Genomic DNA, 23,247 nt, shown 5'->3' with positions numbered 1-23,247 from the left:
CCCACCTATCCTTTTCAGTAGCTAAATGCCATTTTGTAATGCATCTATTTTGGGGCTCCCGAGTGGTGCAGCGGTCTAATGCACTGCATCTCAGTGCTAGAGGTGTCACTACAGACCCTGGTTCGATTCCAAGCTCTATCACAACCGGCTTTGATTGGGAGTACCAGCATCATCCGGGTTAGGATTGACCACCGCAGGTAGTAAGAAAAAACACAAGCTGTAAAAGACATCTTTTTTTAATTCAAATAATTCAAAATTCAAGCAAGTCCCTGATATATGTCTGAAATTCCTACAGTAGCATATGTAATGTTTTTCTCTCATATTATATTTACAAGTATATTTATATTCAGAGTATAATTAACATATTTACTGTAAAAACATAATACTGGTCAAGATCTGGAAAGTTTGTCAATTTAAAGTTATATGAAATAAGTCTTGAGACAAGACAAAAGGGAAATGTGATTTTTTTTTGGTTTTGAAGGCTAGCTAGCTAACTAGATTCTAACTTGAGATTTGTACATATATCTCGAACTTCAGACAAATCACATCAATGGAAGCAATTTTCTAGTTAAAGGTGCGCACACATATCTCAGGGAGGAAGAAAGCCCTAAAAATTCACATTTTGGGGGGGGGTTCTGGTACAAGAACACAACTCCTCTAAATGTTCAACTTTCGAATATAGAGTCCAACGGTCTTTTCGCTACATTCCTCTCTCCTGGCAAACCAGGGCATAGAACCTTCCCAAACACAAGAGTTAAGCATTCTTCCAGTTCTGACTAGCACCTAATCTGTGGATTTCTCCCCTCTCACTGCATAAATATACATATTTATATTCATATACAACACCGTTTTAAAATAAAACTAGATGCTGGACTGTGAAGTCCACCTGCTTGGAAATGTAGTGATTGACTTCACTGGGTTTAAAGTTGAAGAGTCACTGTAGGTAAATACATTTTACCTCCACCACATTTCATTTGAAATCATTTCTGTTGGTAGAAATCATAATTTATTTGCTTTTGATTGCTTCCAGGTGAAATTTGTAATATAGGTGAAGTGTCCCAAAAAAGTTATCACCTCTGCCTTTAGAGAGGCAAAAGGAATGTAGGGGGGTTGGGGGAGCGAGAAAAGAAACATAGCCGTATCAAATTAAATTAATGCACCACAATCAAGATCGAGATCCCAACCATATTCCTGAACTAATTCATTCAGCATATCGTGCTCCATTGTGGCCAATGCCTAGGTTTGAGAGCTAGCACTGCTGTCTGCATATGCTAATATTTCTGGTGCAGGTTGTATGCAAACAGAGGCCTGTATTTATCCATTAATCTTATAATATTTTTGTATCCACAATATGAATTTGTTGTATTTTACTCTTTTACTCTTACTCCATGTTGACCAGGAGGGCACTACTACATCATGTGAAACATCTGGGAGTAGCTGCAATCTGAAGAGACAATACCAATCTTGGTAAAGCCTCATTTGGCTACTAAAATCAATGGCAACCAACCCGTTCCAGGGAAGGATACCTCATCTCTCTCTCTCCTGCTGCTCTCCTCCCTTGTAAAATAATTTGTGTGTGAAATTTTTGGTTGTAATTTTACAGAACATGAGCGAATCAGTTGATGTGTTGATGACACACTTGTGCATATATGTGCCAACTTTGGTTGCTCACAGCAGTGTGCACGTGCCAGACTTTCCCTCGTCGTCACCCCCCCCAACAGACTCTTTCCGGTTGGGGTCATTGAGCTCGTCAAACAGTCCCGTTTCTATCATCTCCTGTTGCCATGGAATGGCCACGGCTCCCGTGCCAATCTCCTTGAAGAACTTCTCATCGTTGGCATCGAACACAATGCCCTTGATCTCAGAGAACTCAGCAATGTCGCCAGTGTCCTTGGCGTACACCACGTTGGGCTTGGGCACCCAAGGTGGGTCGATCAGACCAGCCTCCAGACGAGGGAAGTTGATGGCCTTGAACCACTCGTGTTTTCGGGGATCCTCGCCTCCTCCCCTGTAGAGGACAGAATTTTGACACCTCCGCATTAGGATCATACTGGCAGGTCAAGGCTAAATAGGTTTACTACACAGTTGACTAGTTGTTTTCGGAGTGCATTGGATAGTCTTGATTCTGCCTTGATCAATTGTAATGTAGGTAGATGACTAATAACCGAGTTGAAAATCTGTTGTATCAGCATGCTAGCATGTTTGCCATCAACATGGTTGGGGTCAAGTCCACTTAAATTCCTGTCAATTCAGGAAGTACACTGACATTCCAATTCAATAAGGAACACTTGGAACTGGAAATTGAATGGAATTGAAAAGGAATGGCCAACCCTTGCCATCAAGCTAGCCAGACAGCCAAAACGCTATTATCCCAGCAATGGTGAGCTACCTGACTTGAAAGGGCTGTTTCTTCATAAATGACAACATCAGTAGAAAATAGAGAATTGTTACGATTGCAAATATGAGTCGTAGCCTGGACGGACCGATGCTCTTACTTGCAGCCCAGGCGTTCATCAGTCTTCTTCTTAAGGAACTCCTGGATGATGGCCTTGGTGGGCGCGTCAAAGTTCTTGTGCTCCCATGGGGGTTCATCATTGATGATGCGCCGCTGCACCTCCTCCTTCTCCACCTTCTGCTTCCCGGATTCGGGACCCTTGAAAGGGGTGTAGGCGGCCACCATCTCGTAGATGCTGCAGCCCAGGGCCCACCAGTCCACGGACGTCCTATAGGGGACATCCTGTAGGATCTCAGGGGCCATGTATGCTCCGGTTCCAGCCTGGGACGGGGTAGGGGAGGTAGGAGAGAGATTCAGGGAGTAGGGTTAAAAAGATGAAGGAGACAATAAGAGGACAACTCATCATTGTACAGTATGTTTGAAATATACGTTTTAGTTTTAGTTTGGCACATTTTCGACAGACAGACAGACAGACAGACAGACAGACAGACAGACAGACAGACAGACAGACAGACAGACAGACAGACAGACAGACAGACAGACAGACAGACAGACAGACAGACAGACAGACAGACAGACAGACAGACAGACAGACAGACAGACAGACAGACAGACAGACAGACAGACAGACAGACAGACAGACAGACAGACAGACAGACAGACAGACAGACAGACACTCACACATCTATATGGATAACCATGCACAATCATAGCATTACAAATGTGACTAGTAATACATCCTGTTGAGAATGATCAAACCTGTGGTCTTGTACTGTGGAGCAGGGATCATCAACTAGATTCAGCCATGGGGCGATTTTTTTCTTGACTAAAACAATCATTTCAAACCTTGCTTTGTATATGATCACATGTATCGCTCTATTATGCGTGGGAATACTTGGGAACAGATTTCCACAATTAAAATCACTTGGAGCTCATTTCCTGATGTTTTTACAGTCTTTTATGGCCAACAATGAACATAAAATAAAATACAAATTATTTATTTAGTTTTGCTTAGAAAACTTGGGGGGGATAAATTTTCCCTGCAGGCCACCAGTTGGGGAACCTAGAGGATGGTACCTTCAAGCACACTTTGCTACCAAAGCCCTATAAATGAAATCTTTAGCATGATTTCAAGGGCTTCTCCCCTTGTCTGACTGGTATCAGATATCTATTAGATTATTATCCTGCATGAGTTTAAGCAGGCCTGCTTGCCAGGTTTCTCCTTGTACACTTATTTAAGCGGAATGGACTTGCCACTCCCATTCTTAAGTTGACTATTGACCCGGGGCTTAAACACTAAGCACATTGAAAGCACCTCTCCAAAACATGGATTGCATTGGATTTTTATTTCATCAGCTATGGAATACTCCCTGTAATTGGTTATATCAAAGCCCTCCAAACACCTGATTGGTCCAGCCTTGACTCAGTGAGGACATTGGCCAAACAGCTGGCCAAACATTGGCCAAACAACTTTGTCCTCTAATTCCTTGACTTTTTTTGTAGATCCAAGGGCAATGGCCAAGGGAGAGATCACCTTGCTTACTCCATTGAGTACCTTGGGTACTCTGCATGACCTTTTCAACTTTTATTGTAGTAAAATCTAAATCACTTTAAAACTGCCCAACAATGTGGACATGAATGCTTTTACATGAAACCCCACAGGCAAAGTTATTTTATTGGGCTCACTAATACATAGTCAAGAAATAACAACACTACACATACATTCTTTAATGTATGGTTTACCTTATTTGACCAGTCTGATCAGGGAACAGATTTGTGTAATGCCTGCTAAGTAAGAGGCTTAAAAGGCCAAAGCCAGCCAAGCCTTTGGGGGGTTAGCCACAGCTCCCTGGTCTGCCAATGAGGACCAGAGAAGATCACTGGATAATGAGCTTACTGGGCTTCTATAGAGCCTGCAACTTGCTCTTTGCCACTATTGACCTGCAGAGATGCCCCAATCTGTAAAACTCTCTAATGAATCATTTTTACAGGACAGCTAATGGTAGTCTGGTTCACATGATTGATACACATACACACATCATCTTAGGAACTAGCACAGGAAAAAGTATTCCACATATGCACTTTTCATCAAGTATCAGTTAAACACCTGGGTACCAACACAATTATAACAATTAACACAATTAGCCTTGTCTACTTTGAATCACCTAGACAACTTTGCAGTATTTTGTTTTTTAAGTGTTATTCTTTGCATTATTAGCCCAGAATATTTTTGTGTTATTACATACAACCGGGAATACATTTTGGATATCAGAGCGGCGGTAACCGAATTAGATCCTTTGTCCAGGGCCGTTGAACTGATTAGGCAGGTAGCCTAGTGGTTGGAGCGTTGGACTAGTAACCGAAAGATCGAATCCCCGAGCTGACAAGGTCAAATCTGTCGTTCTGCCCCTGAACCAGGCAGTTAAGCAACTGTTCACTGCCCGTCATTGAAAATAAGAATTTGTTCTTAACCGACTTGCCTAGTTAAATAAAGGTAAAATAAAAAACTTTAAACATTCCAGAGGCTGACCTAAAACATTGCAGGTGGAGAAGAGGTATTTGGAGTGGACTTCTGGTCCAACTAAGGAGGCACACACACCACCCACCACTTCCGAGTATATTACTCTCTAATTTTTAGTCTCTGGATAATAAACTTGACAAGCTCAGGGCGAGGATTTCCTTCCAAAGAGACATCAAGGATTGAAAACATACTCTGTTTCATGGAAACATGGCTATCTAGGGATATACTGTCTGAGTCCATACAGCCAGTTGGGTTCTCAGTTCATCACGCAGGCAGGAATAAATATCTCTCCCGGAAGAAGAAGGGCAGGGGTGAGTTTTTCATGATTAACTACTCATGGTGTGATTGTGATAATATACAGGAACTTAAGTCCTTTTGTTCACCCAACCTAGAGTACCTCACAATCAAATGCCAACTGTATTACCTCCCAAGAGAATTATCTTTGGTTATAGTCACAGCTGTGTATATTCCCCTTCAAGCCGATACCACGATGACCCTTAAAGAACTTAACTGGACTTTATGCAAACTGGAAACCACATATCTTGAGACCGCGTTTATTGTAGCTGGAGACTTTAACAAAGAAAATTTGAAGAAAACGCTACTGAAGTTCTATCAACACATTGACTGTAGTACTCTCGCTACTAAAACACTTGACCACTGCTACTCCAACTTACGGGATACCTGCAAGGCCCTCTCCCGCCCTGCATTTGGCAACAAGCAGGAAGTACCCGTGCTAAGGACGATTCAACAATGGTCTGACCAATCGGAATCCACGCTTCAAGATTGTTTTGATCACACGGACTAGGATTTGTTCCGGTTAGCCTCTATGAATAACATGAACGAATACACTGATATGGTGACTGAGTTTATCAGGAAGTATATAGAATATGATGTACCCACTGTGACTATTAAAACCTACCCTAACAACAAATAAAACCTACCCTAACATCTGTGGATAGATGGCAGCATTCACACAAAACTGAAAGTGCAAACCACCACATTTAACTATGGCAAGGTGACTGGGAATTTGGCCGAATACAAACAGTGTAGTTATTCCTTCCGCAGGACAATAAAACAGGCAAATGTCAGTATAGAGATAAAGTGGAGTCGCAATTCAATGGCTCAGACACGATACGTACGTGGCAGTGTCTACAGACAATCACGGACTACAAAGGGAATACCAGCCATGTCGTGGACACCGATGTCTTGCTTCTGGACAAGCTAGACACCTTTTTTCGCTTTGAGGATAACACAGTGCCCCGATGCAGCCCGCTATCAAGGACTGTGGGCTCTCCTTCTCCGTGGATGACGTGAGTAAGACATTTAAGAATGTTAACCCTCGCAAGGCTGCTGACATCCCTAGTCGCGTCTTCAGAGCATGCACAGACCAGCTGGCTGGAGTGTTTACCAACATATTCAACCTCTCCCTATCCCAGTCTGCTGCCCCCGCATGCTTCAAGATGTCCTGGACTTCCTGACTTGCCGCCCCCAGGTGTTGAAGGCAGGAAACAACAACTTAACTTCGCTGATCCTCAACACAAGGGCCCCCGAATGGTGCGTGCTCAGCCCTCTCCTGTACTCCCTGTTCACCAATGACTACATGGCCATGAACGCCTCAACTCAATCATCAAGTTTGCGACACAACAGTAGTAGGCCTGATTACCAACAATGACAAGACAGCCTACAGGGAGGTGGTGAGGGCCCTAGGAGTGTGGTCCCAGGAAAATAATATGTCACTCAACTTCAATTAAACAAAAGAGCTGATCGTGGACTTCATGAAACAGCAGAGGGAGCACCACCCTATCCACATCGATGGGACCGCCGTGGAGAAGGTGGAAAGCTTCAAGTTCCTTGGCGTACACATCACAGGCAAACTGAAATGGTCCACCCACACAGACAGTGTGGTGAAGAAGGTGCCTAAAACCTTCAAAAACTTTTACAGACGCACAATTGAGAGCAACCTGTCGGGCTGTATCATTGCCTGGTATGTCAACTGCACTGCCCGCATCCGCAGGGCTTTCCAGAGGGTGGTGCGGTCTGCCCAACGCATCACTGGGGGCGAACTACCTGCCCTCCAGGACATCTACAGCACCCTATGACACAGGAAGGCCAAAAAGATGATCAAGGACAACAACCACCCGAGCCACTGCCTGTTCACCCCGCTGTTTTCCAAAAGGTGAGGTCAGTACAGGTGCATCAAAGCTGGGACTAAGAGACTCTCAGGCCATCAGACTGTTAAATAGCCATCAGTAGCACCTTAGAGGCTGCTTCCCTATATAGACTTGAAATCACTGGCCACTTAAATAACGGAACACTAGTCACTTTAATAATGTGTACATATTTTGCATTACTCATCTCATATGTATATACTGTATTCTATTCTATTCTACTGTATCTTTGTCTATGCTGCTCCGACATTGCTCATCCAAATATTTATATATTCTTAATTCCATTATTTTACTTTATATTTGTGTGTATTGTGTGTATTATTGTGAAATTGTTATATATTATTTGTTAGATATTACAGCGTTATTTAAGTGGAGCTAGAAAAATAAGCATTTTGCTACACCTCAATAACATCTGCTAAACACGTGTATGTGACCAATAACATTTGACTTGATTTGATTTGAGGAGATGCTTCTAAACTATCTGTTTTTTTGTTCTTTGTCTTGCAAACTCCTGTACTGTGTCTGTGATTGGTCAGATTTTTGAATCCTGGTTTGTTGGAAAAACAGACATGTTCCATAGAGACCATTCTACATTCTCAATAGGCTACATAAGTATAGCCTATCTTTAAATAGCACAAAGGTGCTGTACACAAGTTTAGGCAGTAAACTGTACACAAATGATCCCAGAATCTCTTTTTCACTGTTGAGATCAGTGTTTGTTGCAAGAGGACACCCCTTGACATATTCCCTACCCAAACCCCCAACTTGACTTTCAACGCAGTCACTCAGCCCCAAAATGTTCATCCTATAATTGGCTGGGCTATAATAACCACTAGGGATCAAATGGATTATATAATGAAGGCAGTCTCCTCTTGGACAGATCCTTAACGATCCAGTAAGCCCTCTCCAGATTTACAGCAAATGCTTTAGAGACAGAGAGAGGGTCCAGATAGAATATACATTAGGTCAAAAGTCACTAACCATAACCCTGGCAGGACCCCATTTCCAGGGAAAATATATTTAGCCCCATCATCTAATAGCTCATCCTAGGCAGGTATAAAAATTGTCAAAAGCTCCAGCCATCCAAGTCATAGACTGTTCTCTCTGCTACTGCATGGCAAGCGGTACTGGTGCACCAAGTCTGGAACTAAAAGGACCCTGAACAGCTTCTACCCCTAAGCCATAAGACTGCTAAATAGTTAACCAAATACACTATATATACAAAAGTATGTGGACACACCTTCAAATGTGTGAATTTGGCTATTTCATCCACACCGTTGCTGACAGGTATATAAAATCGACCACACAGCCATGCAGTCTCCATATACAAACATTGTCAGTAGATTGGCCTTACTGAAGAGCCCAGTGACTTTCAACGTGGCACCGTCATAGGATAGCACCTTTCCAGCAAGTCAGTATGTCAAATTTCTGCCCTGCTAGAGCTGCCAAGGTTAACTGTAAGTGTGGTTACTGTAAAGTGGAAATGTCTAGGAGCAACAACGGCTCGGCCGCAAAGTGGTAGGCCCCACAAGCTCACAGAACGGGAACGTTGAGTGCTGAAGCGTCTAGCGCGTAAAAAAACGTCTGTCCTCGGTTGCAACACTCATTACAGAGTTCCAAACTGCAACGTCAGCACAAGAACTGTCCGTCGGGAGCTTCATGAAATGTGTTTCCATGGCCGACTAGCCGCACACAGGTCAAGGACTACCATAAGCAATGCCAAGTGTCGGCTGGAGTGCTGTAATGCTCACCGCCATTGGATTCTGGATTCTGGAAAGGCATTCTCTGGAGTGATGAAACATTTCATGGTTCGGACTAGGGAAATCTTAACGTTACAGCATACAATGACATTCTAGACGATTTTGTGCCTTTTCCTGATTCAGCATGACAATGCTCTCGTGCACAAAGTTAGGTCCATACAGAAATGTTTTTTTCAAGATCGGTGTGGAAGAACTTGATAGGCCTTCACAGAGCCCTGACATCAACCCCATCAAACACCTTCCCAGACGAGTGAATGCTGTTATAGCAGCAAAGGGGGGGACCAACTCCATATTAATGCCCAGGATTTTGGAATGAGATGTTTGACAAGCAGGTGTCCACATACTTTTGGTCATGTAGTGTAGCTACCTGGATTATCTGCATAGACCTTTATTGCACTCTTGCACTCTTTTCACATACGCTGCTGCTACTGTCTATTATCTATCCTGTTGCCTAGTCACTTTATCCCTACCTATACACTGAGTGTACAAAACATTATGGACATCTTCCTAATATTGAGTTGCACCCCCTCACCCCCATTTCCCCTCAGAACAGCTCCAATTTATCGAGGCACATATTCTACAAGGTGTTGAATGCGTTCCACAGGGATGCGGGCCCATGTTGACTCCAATGCTTCCCACATTTCTGTCAAATTGGCTGGATGTCCTTTTGGTGGACCATTCTTGATACACACAGGAAACTGTGTGAAAATCCCAGAAGTGGTGCAGTTCTTGACACAAACCGGTGCACCTGGCATTGACAATTCATCAGAAGTCCCTTGCAAATACATTAGAAGCTACAGACATGTGAACCATTGAAATTGTCACACTATGTTGAAAAGGACATTTTTCTGCAAGCTTGCTGTCAGATCGCAATCATAAAGGAACCTTTCGCGTCTTCAACTCTCTGTCTTATTGCCTTCATTGTCATGACATTCTCATAATCTCTTCATTCTCCACCATCCCTACTGCTACCGACTTTTGATAGTTTCCCATTGTCACAGTCAACTACAAGTTCTTTAAAAAAATCCAACTTCAACAGGCTTACCTTCTGGGAGATGGTCTTTCCGGCGGGCAGCTCCACGGCCAAACCCAGATCAGAGAGTCGGCACTGGCCAAAGCTGTCCAGCAGCACGTTCTCTGGCTTCATGTCACGGTATATGATATCCATTTCATGCAGATGAAGGATGCCTGTGCAGATCTGTGCTGTGTAGTAGATGATACGTGGCATCTCAATACCCTTGGTCTTCTCACTGACGTAATAGATGTGGTACCTGAGGTCACCGCCGTTCATCAGAGTCATGACAAGGCACAGGTGGGTCTTGGTGTCATAGGCGTAGGCCAGGTTGACAAGGAACAGGCTGTTGACCTTTTCTAGGATCTGCTTCTCCAGCAGGGCCATCTTCTCACCATGTTTCTTCTTCAGGCGTTTCTTGCACAGTTTCTTGGAGGCGTACATCTGGCCTGTGTTTTTCACCTGTACGGCACATACCTGGACAGAGGGAGGCCATGGGTTAATGAGGACTCCTGAATACCTCAGCAAAGCTCCCTAACGGTTGTATAAATGGCGCTTCATGACACTAAGCTTTGATACTGCCCCTATGCTCTATAACAAGGAGACATTTGGTTTTTATTGACAATGCTCATCTTTCGGAACAACTCGATAATGATACAACCTTGAAAGTATGCATAAGAAGAGTAAGGTGTGATGAAACGGATAAAAAAAAAAGATCTGTGGTTCAACTTTTAGAGAGAAGACAAACTGTGGGTCAACTTTCTTTGCAAAGACAAACTGAGGTGCAAACTGAGGTGTATTTTGTACTAATAGACACTGTGCATCAGTGAAACTATGGGAAAGACTACATAGGATTAATCATTTATTTTGTGCATAGTTCTTGTGTGCATTTTCCTGTTGTCACAAAGGTTTTACATATTCAATAAATAGATAATATTGCAGATACATATTACTGACACATGTTGCACATGTTGCCAAGACATGCTGCTGCTGTATTGGTTTCTACATGCTTACCTCTCCAAAACCTCCCTTGCCCAGAGTTCTGAACTCGTAGAAGGTTTTATCACTGATGGGCTGCTTCTCGTACTCCTTCCACTGCAGAAATTTGTCAAAGAAGGGGCTAGTTTGGTAATCCGTGAAGGGTTTGCCTTTCAGAAACTCCCGTGTGGCTTCCTTCACCTTAACATTGATCACATCACCAAAGTCATTGTCCGTCACTGCCTTGCACTTGTCGGCTATCTCCGCAGTGAGGTAGGTCAGGAAGTTCTTGGAGGCGTCCTTACAGAACTTGTTTATCATATTTGTCCTCTGCTTGTCCTTTTCAGCGCCTTCCGCCAGATCCCAGTCATTCAGCTCATCCAGGAACTCAGCGGCATTGATGTACTCTGGGGTAGCAGCCAGGAACTGCCGGAAAAACTTCTTGCCGATCGGCTGCCTCTCGCAGAGCGACTCAAAGTTCTTATCCACAGTTTCCCTGATGGCGACACACAGCTCGGGCTTAGGTAGTGACAGACTTCGACGACGCTTTTTCATCTCCTTGTCGTCGCCACCCTGGGCTTTCAGGTAGGCCGTGTTGGCCACAAGGTTATCCAATCCCCCCATGTCACACATCTTGGCGGCTTTGTCGATCTGTCCCACCTACGCGACTGGGTTCTTCAGTGGTTCCTTAGGATCCCTTGCTCGGTGCAGTGTGTTTCTGACTGTGCGTGTCTGTGTGAGTGTGCGTGTCTGTGTGAGTGTGCGACTCACTCCAAAGCCAGGGTGTGAATGAGCGACTACACCACAAGTACCTGCAGACCTAAGACACACTGACACACCCAGTAATTACTCATTCAGAATTAAATACCTGGGAGGGATTTTGACTTAAGGATATTTGTGTGGTCTATTCGTAGATGCTGGTCACGGAAAGGGAATCGTAAGAAGGTTCTCTCCTAAGAGGATTTATGGCTCTCTATATTTGGCCCGTTGTCGACCTGTGACTTGCGGGGCCCATCGAGTTCTGTTGACTAAAAACTAAGGGCGAGATGATGTGAAGAAAGAAGAAGATCTGTCTGCACACACTCATACACACAAACAACACACATACTCACTCAAACATCCCTCATCCACATGCCCTTTTGTTTTCAACAAACCAACATTTATTGAAAACAAGAGAGGGATCAAGAGTTGTAAGTAGAGTAGAGTAAACAATGGCCTTGCAAAGAACCAGGTCAACAAAGGTAGCTCTCTTGACTTTTTCGCTCTCTGTCTCCCAGTATCAGCAGTTCACTTCAGAGAGCTTACTCGTAATCTGATTGCCTCTCCTTCCTCCCCACCGCTCTCTCTCTCTCTCTCTCACGCACACGCACATGCACACACACACTGAACTCAGAGCACAGAGACACATTGTTGACTGCATGGGATAACTTGTTCTTCATTTGAGCAAACATACAATTATTTGCATCTTTTTCTTAAAACTCCTCACAGTTTAAAACATTCTAAATGTTCTATTTATCTCTTAATATAGCTATAATTTCCCACATATACCCTTACAATGAATATGACAGTTTATCCTCTTATGAAAATTTGAAAGTAAATGTTAAACCTTGAGCACTAAACCTCCCAGGGCTCCTCTGGCCTCAGCCATGTGACAGGCTAAATGGAGGATATCTGATCGGCAACAGATCAGAGCGATTCATATCGTTTGGGAATGATTGGATATTTTTACTGTGGAGCCAGTACAGATTGATCTCCTAATGATTCCTGTTTGCTGTGTCAATGTCACTTAAATACAGTGAACCATGTGGACATCATATTGATGTTGCTCATACATTTTGCCAAACCAAATATCAAATACACTACATGACCAAAAGAATGTAGATACCTGCTCGTTTAACCTCTCATTCCAGAATCATGGGCATTAATATGGAGTCCCCTCCATGCTGCCATAACAGCCTCCACTCTTCTGGGAGGCTTTCCACTAGATGTTGATGGGGCTTCCTTCAATTCATTCACTAGAGCATCAGTGAGGTCAGGCACTGATGTTGAGCGATTAGGCCTGTCTCACAGTCGGCGTTCCAATTCATCCCAAAGGTGTTTGATGGGGTTGAGGTCTGGGCTCTGTGCAGCCCAGTCAAGTTCTTCCACCAACCAACCATTTCTGTTTGGACCTTGCTTTCTCCACAGGGGCATTATCATGCTGAAATAGGAAAGGGCCTTCTCCAAACTGTTGCCACAAAGTTGGAAGCACAGAATCATCTAGAATATCATTGTACGCTGTAGCTTTAAGATTTCCCTTCACTGGAATTAAGGGGCCTAGCCCGGACCATGACAAACATCCCCAGACCATTATTTCTCTTCCACCAAACTTTACAGTTGGCACTATGCATTGAGGCAGGTAGAGTTCTCCTGGCATCCACCATCACAGATTTGTCCATCAGACTACCAGATGCTGAAGCGTGATTCATCACTCCAGCGAAAGCATTTTCATTGCTCCAGAGTCCAATGGTCGGCAAGCTTTACACCACTCCAGCCGAATGGCATTGCCCATGGTGGTCTTAGGCTTGTGTATGGCTGGTTGACCATGGAACCCATTTCATGAAGCTCCCGACGAGCAGTTCTTGTGCGGACGTTGCTTCCGGATGTGATCCAGTTATAAAAGATTCCTGTGGAAGTAATTGGACTTTCTGCTTATGTCCTGAAAGAAGAGGACATTGTTGTGTAATGAGTTGTGTACTTTTTAGTTGTTTGACATAGTAGTGCAAGGATAAGGGACATTGTTAATAATGAACATTAGGCCTAATTAGCCATTCAAAGGAGAAGAATATTACTGCGACAATGTTGCAGACTACTTCTATTATTTAGTCCCCTCATACAGACTGCATCAACACAGTAATAGGTGTCATTCTTTATTTTTGTTTGTTTGTTATTGTCGTCATAGGTATTGGGATGTATTGCAGGTGGATGCTCCATGATATTAACCACATAATCTGAGGGGCTGTATACAGTTAGTTATTTTTAACTATTCACCCTATACTATTAGAAAAGGTGCCACTACTCCTAAATACTGTGGTGAGGTTAAATGTTTTGGGCAACAGGGACACAGCTCTGTTTGTCTGAGAAAAACCCTACAAGAAAAGGTATTTCCTACCTATTACATGTGGTCATTTCAGGTTGTGTATTCATTATCGTTTATGTATTGCCTTGGACTCAATTCCAATTCCAATGTTAGTCCATTATAGCTTGTTAACTGGCTTACAGAAACAAAATAACAAAATGTAGACCTATCCCATCTTTGCTAAATACAGTGCATTCGGGAAATTATTCAGACCGCTTCACTTTTTCCATATTTACATAAGTATTCATACCCTTTGCTATGAGACTCGAAATTGAGCTCAGGTGCATCCTGTTTCCATTGATCATCCTTGAGATGTTTCTACAACTTGGAGTCCACCTGTGGTAAAGTCAATGGATTGGACATGATTTGAAAAGGCACACATCTGTCTATAGAAGGTCCCACAGTTGACCATGCATGTCAGAGACAGGAAGATGGCGGAAGTGGATGCTGAGTTTGAATTAAGCAGCGCGTCAAGTACATTTTGTGAAGACGAATGTTCTGAATGGACAACATTAATACTGAAAACTGGAACAAAAGGAAATTGTCTAAAATTGGAGTGCAGGATAAGTGTGTAAATAATAATGAATCGCTTCTTGTTGGGATGCTCGTTTGAGGTGTCGAAAATGGTGAAGTATGCGCTTGGAAAAGTGGAGTCTGTCCGAGTGACCAGAAGTGGTCTTATTTTGATTAATTGTATTTCTGAAGAGCAGAGGAAGATTGCAGTGGGCCTTAAAAAGAATCCGAACAACAGAAGTTTTGTGTTTTGAACTTATGTAATAGAGCACCCATCAAAGGAGTCATCTCAGGGGTGACGACTGATGTTCAGGTTGAATACCTGAAGGAAATTTCTGGTGTTGTTGGTTCCCGGCATCTGACCCGGGGAGGTGAATGGAGAAAAAGAAGAAAGTCTGTCGGTCCTGTTGTTTTTTGATAAAGAGCAAATACCTACATATGTGAAGCTTTGTTATGTAAGATAAGCCATAGGAGCTTTCGTCCCCAAACCACTGCAGTGTAAGAATTGTAAAGGATTTGGCTGTGTTTCAAGTGTGTGCAGATGAACGGAGTCTACTGAAAAAAGGTATGTAGAAGGAGGACGGTGTTGCAAATGTGGTGGTGATCATGATCCTGAGTTCCTGGAGTGCCCTGTAAGGGTGAAAGAAATTGTGGTGGCAAAAGTTAGAGCGGTCAATCAAATCTCCTATGTGGAGGCGATTAAAATAATTGAGAAAACAAGTGATGCAAGTGAAGAGATGGTAGAGGATACACCTCAGCCTGTAGTAAATGTTTTCTGCCAGACAAAATATACCGTGTGTGTTAAAAAGGTGGATTTTGTTGTGTTCATTGCCACAGTTATAAGCTGTACAGCACAAGTCTCAAAGAAGTCGAAGAAACTAGACATTATTGTGGCTGCAGCAGAAAAGTCTTTGGGATTCAAGGATTTGACATCGAAAGACTTGCAAGGGTTACTGGCACCGAAAGACCCTACATCCCAGGTTCCCCTTGAGCCTGTGTAGTGATCAGATCTGTTTTATTTATTTATTTCTGACAGAAAAGTTGTTTTATTTATATTATTTTTTGTTGTTGTAGTTTTGGTAGTTCAGTTTTTTGGGGGAGTACAGTTTCCATCACACATAGTAGGTTGGTGGGATGCACATTAAATTGTGTGATCACCAATATACAATAGAAGAAGAAGAGGAACATATCAGAGCAAAAACCAAGCCATGAATCAAATCAAATCAAATCAAATTTATTTATATAGCCCTTCGTACATCAGCTGATATCTCAAATACAGAAACCCAGTAAAACCCCAAACAGCAAACAATGCAGGTGTAAAAGCACGGTGGCTAGGTAGAAAGGCCAAAACCTAGGAAGAAACCTAGAGAGGAACCGGGCTATGTGGGGGAGTCCTCTTCTGGCTGTGCGGGTAGAGATTATAACAGAAAATGACCAAGATGTTCAAATGTTCATAAATGACCAGCATGGTCAAATAATAATAAGGCAGAACAGTTGAAACTGGAGCAGCAGCACAGTCAGGTGGACTGGGGACAGCAAGGAGCCATCATGTCAGGTAGTCCTGGGGCACGGTCCTAGGGCTCAGGTCCTCCGAGAGAGAGAAAGAAAGAGAGAATTAGAGAGAGCATATGTGGGGTGGCCAGTCCTCTTCTGGCTGTGCCGGGTGGAGATTATAACAGAACGTGGCCAAGATGTTCAAATGTTCATAAATGACCAGCATGGTTGAATAATAGCAAGGCAGAACAGTCAAAGAAATGGTCAGTACAGCGCCGAGAAAGGATTTCGGCGAGGCACAGATCTGGGGAAGGGTACCAAAACATTTCTGCAACATTGAAGGTCCCTAAGAACACAGTGGCCTCCATCATTCTTAAATGGTAGATACTTGGAACAACCAAGACTCTTCCTAGTAGAACTGCAAAAGTGTTGCTCTCCACTTTCTGGAGGACCGAGTTTTGAAATCAGTGGAATTAGAGTGATAGCTAAGATGATGGAGAAAATTCTGCCTTTTGATTGCAAATATGCAGAGAGAGTCGAAAAGAGAACACAGAAGACTGTGGGACAAAACACCTGTCTCCAGATTACATCTTCAAACTAAGGGCAACCATGGCATCCGTCCATGTATACGGTAAGATAGTCTAGCTAGCTACATTTTCATATATTACATGTTTCTAATTGGTCAGAAATTCATTTTCATTTCAAGTTAAAGCGTACTGTTAGCTAACGTTAACTGACTGGCCTTCTATAGGAATTTAACGACTGCATAGCGCTATGTTTTGGATGACTGGCTGCGAATGTTTATTGAATTGTTTTATTTCTGCCTTTTCTATTCCAGACATTCTGAAATTCACTAAAGCATCCCATGTATGGAACTTTAGTCTTTCACTTTTCAATGTATGTGATCTGTGTAGTAATATCATTTGTATCTCAAAGACATTTGTATTGCTAGTTATATCTTATTGTTAGCTAGCTAACATTGAATCTGATTGATTAGCTACTTGCAGATTTATACAGGGCAGTAATGTTATGAGTTGAGATTATGGTTCATTGTTCAGATTGCAAGATGTCTAAACAAAAGACTCCACTATGCAAGTAACCATTTCAATAGAATTTTCATGATGTCACTGTGACAACTGTCGATAGACGTAGCTGGTAAATTTGCTCTGGCTATCTACTCCGATTTCAGAGCACTCCCATCGGTGTAACGTTTGTTGTATGGAGGAGACCAAAGCGCAGTGTGATTAGAATACATACTTTTTAATGAATGACAAAGAACACATAACTATATAAAACAACAAACTGAACGTGAAGCTATATAATACTAGTGCAGACACAGGCAACTAGACATAGACAATACCCAAAGAAGATGGCTGCCTAAATATGGTTCCCAATTAGAGACAACGATAAACAGCTGCCTCTAATTGAGAACCAATCTAGGCAACCATAGACATACAAAAACACCTAGATAGTAAACGACCCCATAAACCTACAAAACCCCTAGACAGTACCAAAACACATATATCACCCATGTCACACCCTGACCTAACCAAAACAAAGAAAGCAAAGAATACTAAGGTTAGGGCGTGACAATCGGAGTGTGACAGAGTGCAGAATAAATTATGAATTTAAGGCCGGTGTCAGTGAACGTTGGAAAACAATTGTAATTCAATTGTTACTCGCAGAACAAACGCAGTCAACAACATTCTGGATAACATAAAAAGCCTAACCAGCTCTGCTAGGGCGAGTAAAATGGTCAGAGTGAGCTGTTCATTTGTGTCTGGAAGTAGCTAGCAAGCGAGCCAACATTAGCCAGTTAGCCTGGGTGCTTGACTGCTGCTGTTAGGTCAGAATGCTCGGATCAAACCTACTCCTTGGCCTTGAGCGAAAAGCTCCAAATTTACGAACAGACACTCTGACAACGCTCTGAGTTTACGAACACTCAGAGTGCACTCTGGCACTCCAGATTGAATTTACTAACATACCCATAGTATAAACCAGCCTTTAGTACTGAAGTCTTTGGTTGTTTAGTACATGGCCTCACTTGTGAATCCTTAAGATTGGTGGGGCTAAGGCTTAAGAGGGTGTGAACGATGCTGAATGGGTGTAAACAAAGAAGAACTCTCCAGTAGGTGTACCAAAACATCTAAGGGCCATTTTCTCAGAAGTGAGGTACACGTTTAGAAACTTTCAAAGTAAAATTGCTTTTCCATTGTCCCTCAACTGTAGTGTATGATATACAATTTTCTCTACCTTTATCCAATGTAAAAAAAAACATTTCGCTACATAAGACCGAATTGAGCCAGCTACATTTTTAGGTTGCTCTTGTTGCATGCGCATATGGGCATTGATGGATAGGCTGTGTTTCCACTGTAAAAATTCATGGCATAACCAACTGCGTTACCGCTAAAACCAGCTTTTAGTTGGTCTTAAATATCCCTATCAGCGCTGCATGAAATTAGCACTTTGGATCATGTTATTTCAAATATTTCCACCCCGACCATATAAGACTGGTGAATTACTGAATCGTTAGGGCTGGAAAATGCCATTGTGCCAGTTTTTACATGACTTGCAAACTTGACACTAGCGCTGCAAAGTAATTATATAGGCATGTTTTTTCACATCCAGTGTCCAATGTCAAAAGCTCTCAGTTTCCATGTTATTCCCATTTAACAGCCTTTGAATGTTTAAAGTGTCAAATCCCCCCACAAAAACATCTCATGGTGCTTTTCCACCTATAGACTTACCCCCACACCAGGGTGTCACCAGTGTTTAATGTTAATGTCAGCTTTAGTGTTTCCATTAGGAGTGTGACACTAAAGACATGTGGCAAGCAGAATCAACAACCTCTGCATCATTCAAGACCCTTGCTTTGTGAGAAGGTGTTAAAGTTCAAAGTTGGCACATTTTCATAACAATGGCTAAGTCAATGCAGGTCTGCCAGAGCCATGGCCCAGTGAGACACGTGCCGGCCCGGCGAAGATGGAAACAGAAAGGTCTGAGCTTTTTGGGTAAAACACTGGGGTAAATGATCAGTGGAAATGCGTGTGTTTATTATGTCACATAAGCCATTTAGTTCATAAACAAAATGCAAGCACTATTTGCATGCTGTTCTGAATATGGCATCTTGCCTCGTGTAATTTGGCAATTTTGTCAGACATGCCCCAAATCCCCAAACTGATGCGCTTACCCTGGGGCCACCTTACACTGCCAGCCTACTTCTAATGTCACTCTGCCACTCTCACCATTACTGCCAATTAATACACCAGGGCCAAGCTGTGTTTGTGTGAAGATTCACTAGCTTTCTCTCATTTTCAGCATCTCAGTTTCTCTGTTTTCTCACTCTCTGTCTGTTTTCTTACAGGGGCAACTACATCCGTCAGTGGCTACACAAAAGCTGACTTACAGCAACCCCATAGTTACAATGGTTAACGGTCCAATGTTCCAATGCTCTAATTCAAACTTAATCAATTGATTAGTCATTAATGATGCCACCTACAGGGGGATTTAATGTATACCCCTGTGACCAGAGGCAGGTGACGGGGGCAAATTACATCATCATTACTTGTCCCATTGGTTGGCAGAAACCTCAACCTAAGGCTATGGAGCTATATAGGCTAATTCAGTCCGATAAACCTAAGTTAATATGAGCTTATCCACGCCCAAAGTGTCCCCAGCTCCCAGTGCAGTGCATAAGACCAGGGAGTAAACGTCTTTTCCATGGCTTGTACGCTTTAGCTAGGAGCTGCGGCCCCAGTTCCCTCCAGTGTCACGTTGTACACAAGCCAATCACTTGCCCATGATGCACTTAAGTGGGGGCAGTGGGGAAGAGCCTATGTCAGTGCCAAAGGTTACGCTGTTGTAACAGACATTAAAGCTACAGTGGATGCCTTTAACTTTGACGTTTGCATAGACTTGGGCAGATGTCCTTTTATGTTGATTTAACATTCAAGTTTTAATACGCAGACACAAATTCCTGCAGAAAATCTGTGATATTTTCTTAGTGGTATATCATGTAATATTATGGATGTTGTGTTATTGGTATGTTATTAATGAAATTGAACATTTTGCTCTTATGAATATAACTACAGGTGCTCAGAGGACAGTTTACATTCTTTCACAACAAATGGATTGTTGGTAGAGCATGGTGCTTGCAACACCAATGTTGTGGGTTCGATTCCCACAGTGGTCGCCTATATGAAAAATGTATGCATGCAAGACTGTAAGTTGTTTTTGATAAAAACATCATCTAAATGGAATATATTATAATATTATATTACTAACCCAGAGACACCTCAACAACTAACAAATTCACCTACAGGGACATCTCGACAGCAAACAAATTCACCCACAGAAACACCTCGACAACAAACATATTCACCCACAGAAACACCTTAATAACAAGCAAATGATCTTACAGGGACATCTAGACAACAATGTTATGCACTCGCATTAACAAACACACTTATATGCGTTGCTTTTAATACATTTGTGAAGTGCATGAAGACTTTCTAAATACTGTATAATAAATAATAAACAAAGTGCCTTCAGAAAGTATTCACACCTCTTGACTTTTTCCTTTGTTACAGCCTGAATTTACAAAATGGATTCAATTAAGGTTGTGTCACTGGTCTACACACACTACCCATAATATCGAAGTGGAAATATGTTTTTAGAAATGATTACAAATGTATAAAAAATTAAAAGCTGAAATGTCTTGAGTCAATAAATATTCAACACCTATAGTTAGGGCAGCCTATATAATTTCAGGGGTAAATATTTGCATAAAGGGATACCTCAGCATTTTGGCAATGAGGGCCTTTATCTACTTCCCCAGAGTCGAATGAACTTGTTGATACCATTTTTATGCCTCTGTGTCCAGGATGAAATTAAGAGGTACTTTTGCGAGCCAATGCCAACTAGTTATAGCAATTGCGCAAGCGCTAGTTTAGGGACTTCCATCCAACTGCACTGTTGGCTGTCTGGAATTTTAAAAAACACTATTGGCTGCCTGGCTGCTGTCTGGTTGATCGCTGCTAGCTGTCATCTTCATCTCAAACCATTTCCATCTCGATGCGCTGTTACCGGCCACCTCTTTTTCCTCTTCCTCCTCTACCTGTACTGCCACTGCCTCGATCGGCTGATCAGGCTAATTTTTTATTTTATTCACTGCTTTTCTCGATTTGGCGAACTGAGATTGACCATTTTTATTCACATACTGTAGGTATATTTAAGATTTTAAGTGGATTCTTCGCGGGATATATTTTCAAAAAAGGGAGTGCTGCCAGAAACGGCATTTAAATGCCAGTAACCAATCGGATGTCAGGAAATTACTCACCTTTCAGCACTAAGCACTACATCTACAAAGGATATAGCCCTGTATGGACTAGCTGACGATATGCTCTTGGAAAACAAGCTTTTGAATGATATATGATTCAACATGCAGAGTTTTAAAATTGCAGTTGAAGTTCTAGATCACATATGTCAGAGTCAAGGCCCGCGGGCCACATCCGGCCCGCGAGAAGGTTTTTTACGGCCCCTGGGATGATCTTGATTTATTATTAGAACCGGCCCGCAGACCGCAGCAAGCCGGCAGCCCGCAGATCTTTTACACGCACCAATACTACATTTCCCACAATGCAACGGTGACGCACCGAGCAGTAGGCTGCTTCATTTCAATATTTATTGGCACAGCAGTTGTCAGCATCACAGTAAAATTAACTTTCAGATACCCATCAAAAATGGCAAAACGGAAGGTGGACAATGAGAACCGGGGGTTTCAAACAAGGTGGGAGTCGGAGTATTTGTTCACGGAGGTAGCTGGAAAACCTGTGTGTCTTCTGTGTGGAGAAAGTGTGGCGGTACTGAAAGAGTATAATCTGAGACGACATTATGAAACGAAACACGCGGACAAAAACAAGAATATGGACATGGAACAAAGGCTACAAAAGGCAGAGGAATTAAAACGAGGCCTCAAATCTCGACAGGCTCTGTTCAAAAAAGCCAAATCACAAGGCCAGGCTGCTGTCAAGGCCAGTTTTATTTTGGCAGAAGAGATCGCTAAATCAGCCCGGCCATTTACGGAGGGGGATTTCATCAAAAACTGCATGATTAAAGTTTGTGACGAAGTTTGCCCAGAAAAAGGCAACTCTTTTTAAATGTGAGTCTGAGCAGAAACACCATTGCCGAGAGAGTAGACCAGTTGTCCATCAATCTAAAAGAGCAGCTTGTGAAAAAGGGAAAAGATTTCATTGCATATTCCTTGGCTGTGGATGAGAGCACCGACATTTCTGACATTGCCCAGTTATCAATTTTCATCCGCGGAGTGGACTCCAGCCTAAGCGTGACAGAGGAGTTTTTGGCTTTACGTCCTATGCATGGCACAACTACGGGGCATGATTTGTATGAAGAGGTGTCAAGATGTGTAAATGAGATGGAGCTGCCTTGGGAAAAACTCGTGGGTTTGACAACCGACGGAGCACCTGCGATGTGTGGACACAGGAGCGGACTGGTGGCGAAGATACGGGAAAAGATGCAAGAGGAAAACGCGACAGGTGAGCTGACAGCTTATCATTGTATCATACACCAGGAAGCGTTGTGCGGTAAAGCCTTGAAAATGGAGCATGTAATGAGCATCATCACGCGCACAGTTAACTTTATCAGAGCCAAAGGTTTGAATCACCGCCAGTTCAAGGCATTTCTGACGGAGTTAGAAACGGAGCATGGTGATTTGCCTTATCACACAGAGGTGCGATGGCTAAGCCAGGGAAAGGTGCTTCAAAGATGTTTCGAGCTTCGTGAGGAGATTTGTCTGTTCTTGGACAGCAAAGGGAAAGACACAACACAACTCCGAGACGAAATGTTTCTGTGTGAAATGGCTTTTCTGTGTGACATTACGAGTCATCTGAATGCAATGAACTTGCAGCTGCAGGGTCGGGATCGTGTCATCTCTGATATGTACAGTACAGTGAAGGCATTTAAAACCAAACTGACTCTGTGGGAGACGCAGATGCGGAAAGAAAATTTGAGCCACTTTCCCAGCTGCCAGACCATGAAAGAGAAGCTCTCTACCAGTGCGTTCCCGAGCGCACAGTTGGCTGATAAAATAGGTATGCTTGCCGCTGACTTTCGACGCCGATTTGCTGACTTTGAAGCACAAAAAAGCAGGTTGGAACTGCTCGGTAACCCATTTGCTGTTGACGTGGAAAGCTCACCACCAAACCTCCAA

At 42.8% G+C, this 23,247-nt stretch overlaps 1 protein-coding gene across 1 annotated transcript; it reads right to left on the bottom strand.

Moving 5' to 3' along the window:
- Positions 1-220: 220 nt before the first annotated feature.
- On the bottom strand, positions 221-11,706 carry LOC124010016 (rhodopsin kinase grk7a-like). Its single transcript, XM_046322318.1, has 4 exons — positions 10,931-11,706; positions 9,950-10,393; positions 2,496-2,776; positions 221-2,008 (listed from the first exon to the last, which is right to left on the bottom strand). The coding sequence occupies exons 1-4, from the start codon at positions 11,525-11,527 to the stop codon at positions 1,669-1,671; spliced, it is 1,662 nt and encodes a 553-aa protein (XP_046178274.1). The 5' UTR covers positions 11,528-11,706; the 3' UTR covers positions 221-1,668.
- Between the last annotated feature and the right edge of the window lie 11,541 nt (positions 11,707-23,247).

This window comes from Oncorhynchus gorbuscha, linkage group LG22 (assembly GCF_021184085.1).
Source record: "Oncorhynchus gorbuscha isolate QuinsamMale2020 ecotype Even-year linkage group LG22, OgorEven_v1.0, whole genome shotgun sequence".
Taxonomy (NCBI): Eukaryota; Metazoa; Chordata; class Actinopteri; order Salmoniformes; family Salmonidae; genus Oncorhynchus; species Oncorhynchus gorbuscha.
The sequence above is the reverse complement of the archived record's forward strand: the minus strand, read 5'-3'. Positions and strand labels throughout refer to the sequence as shown.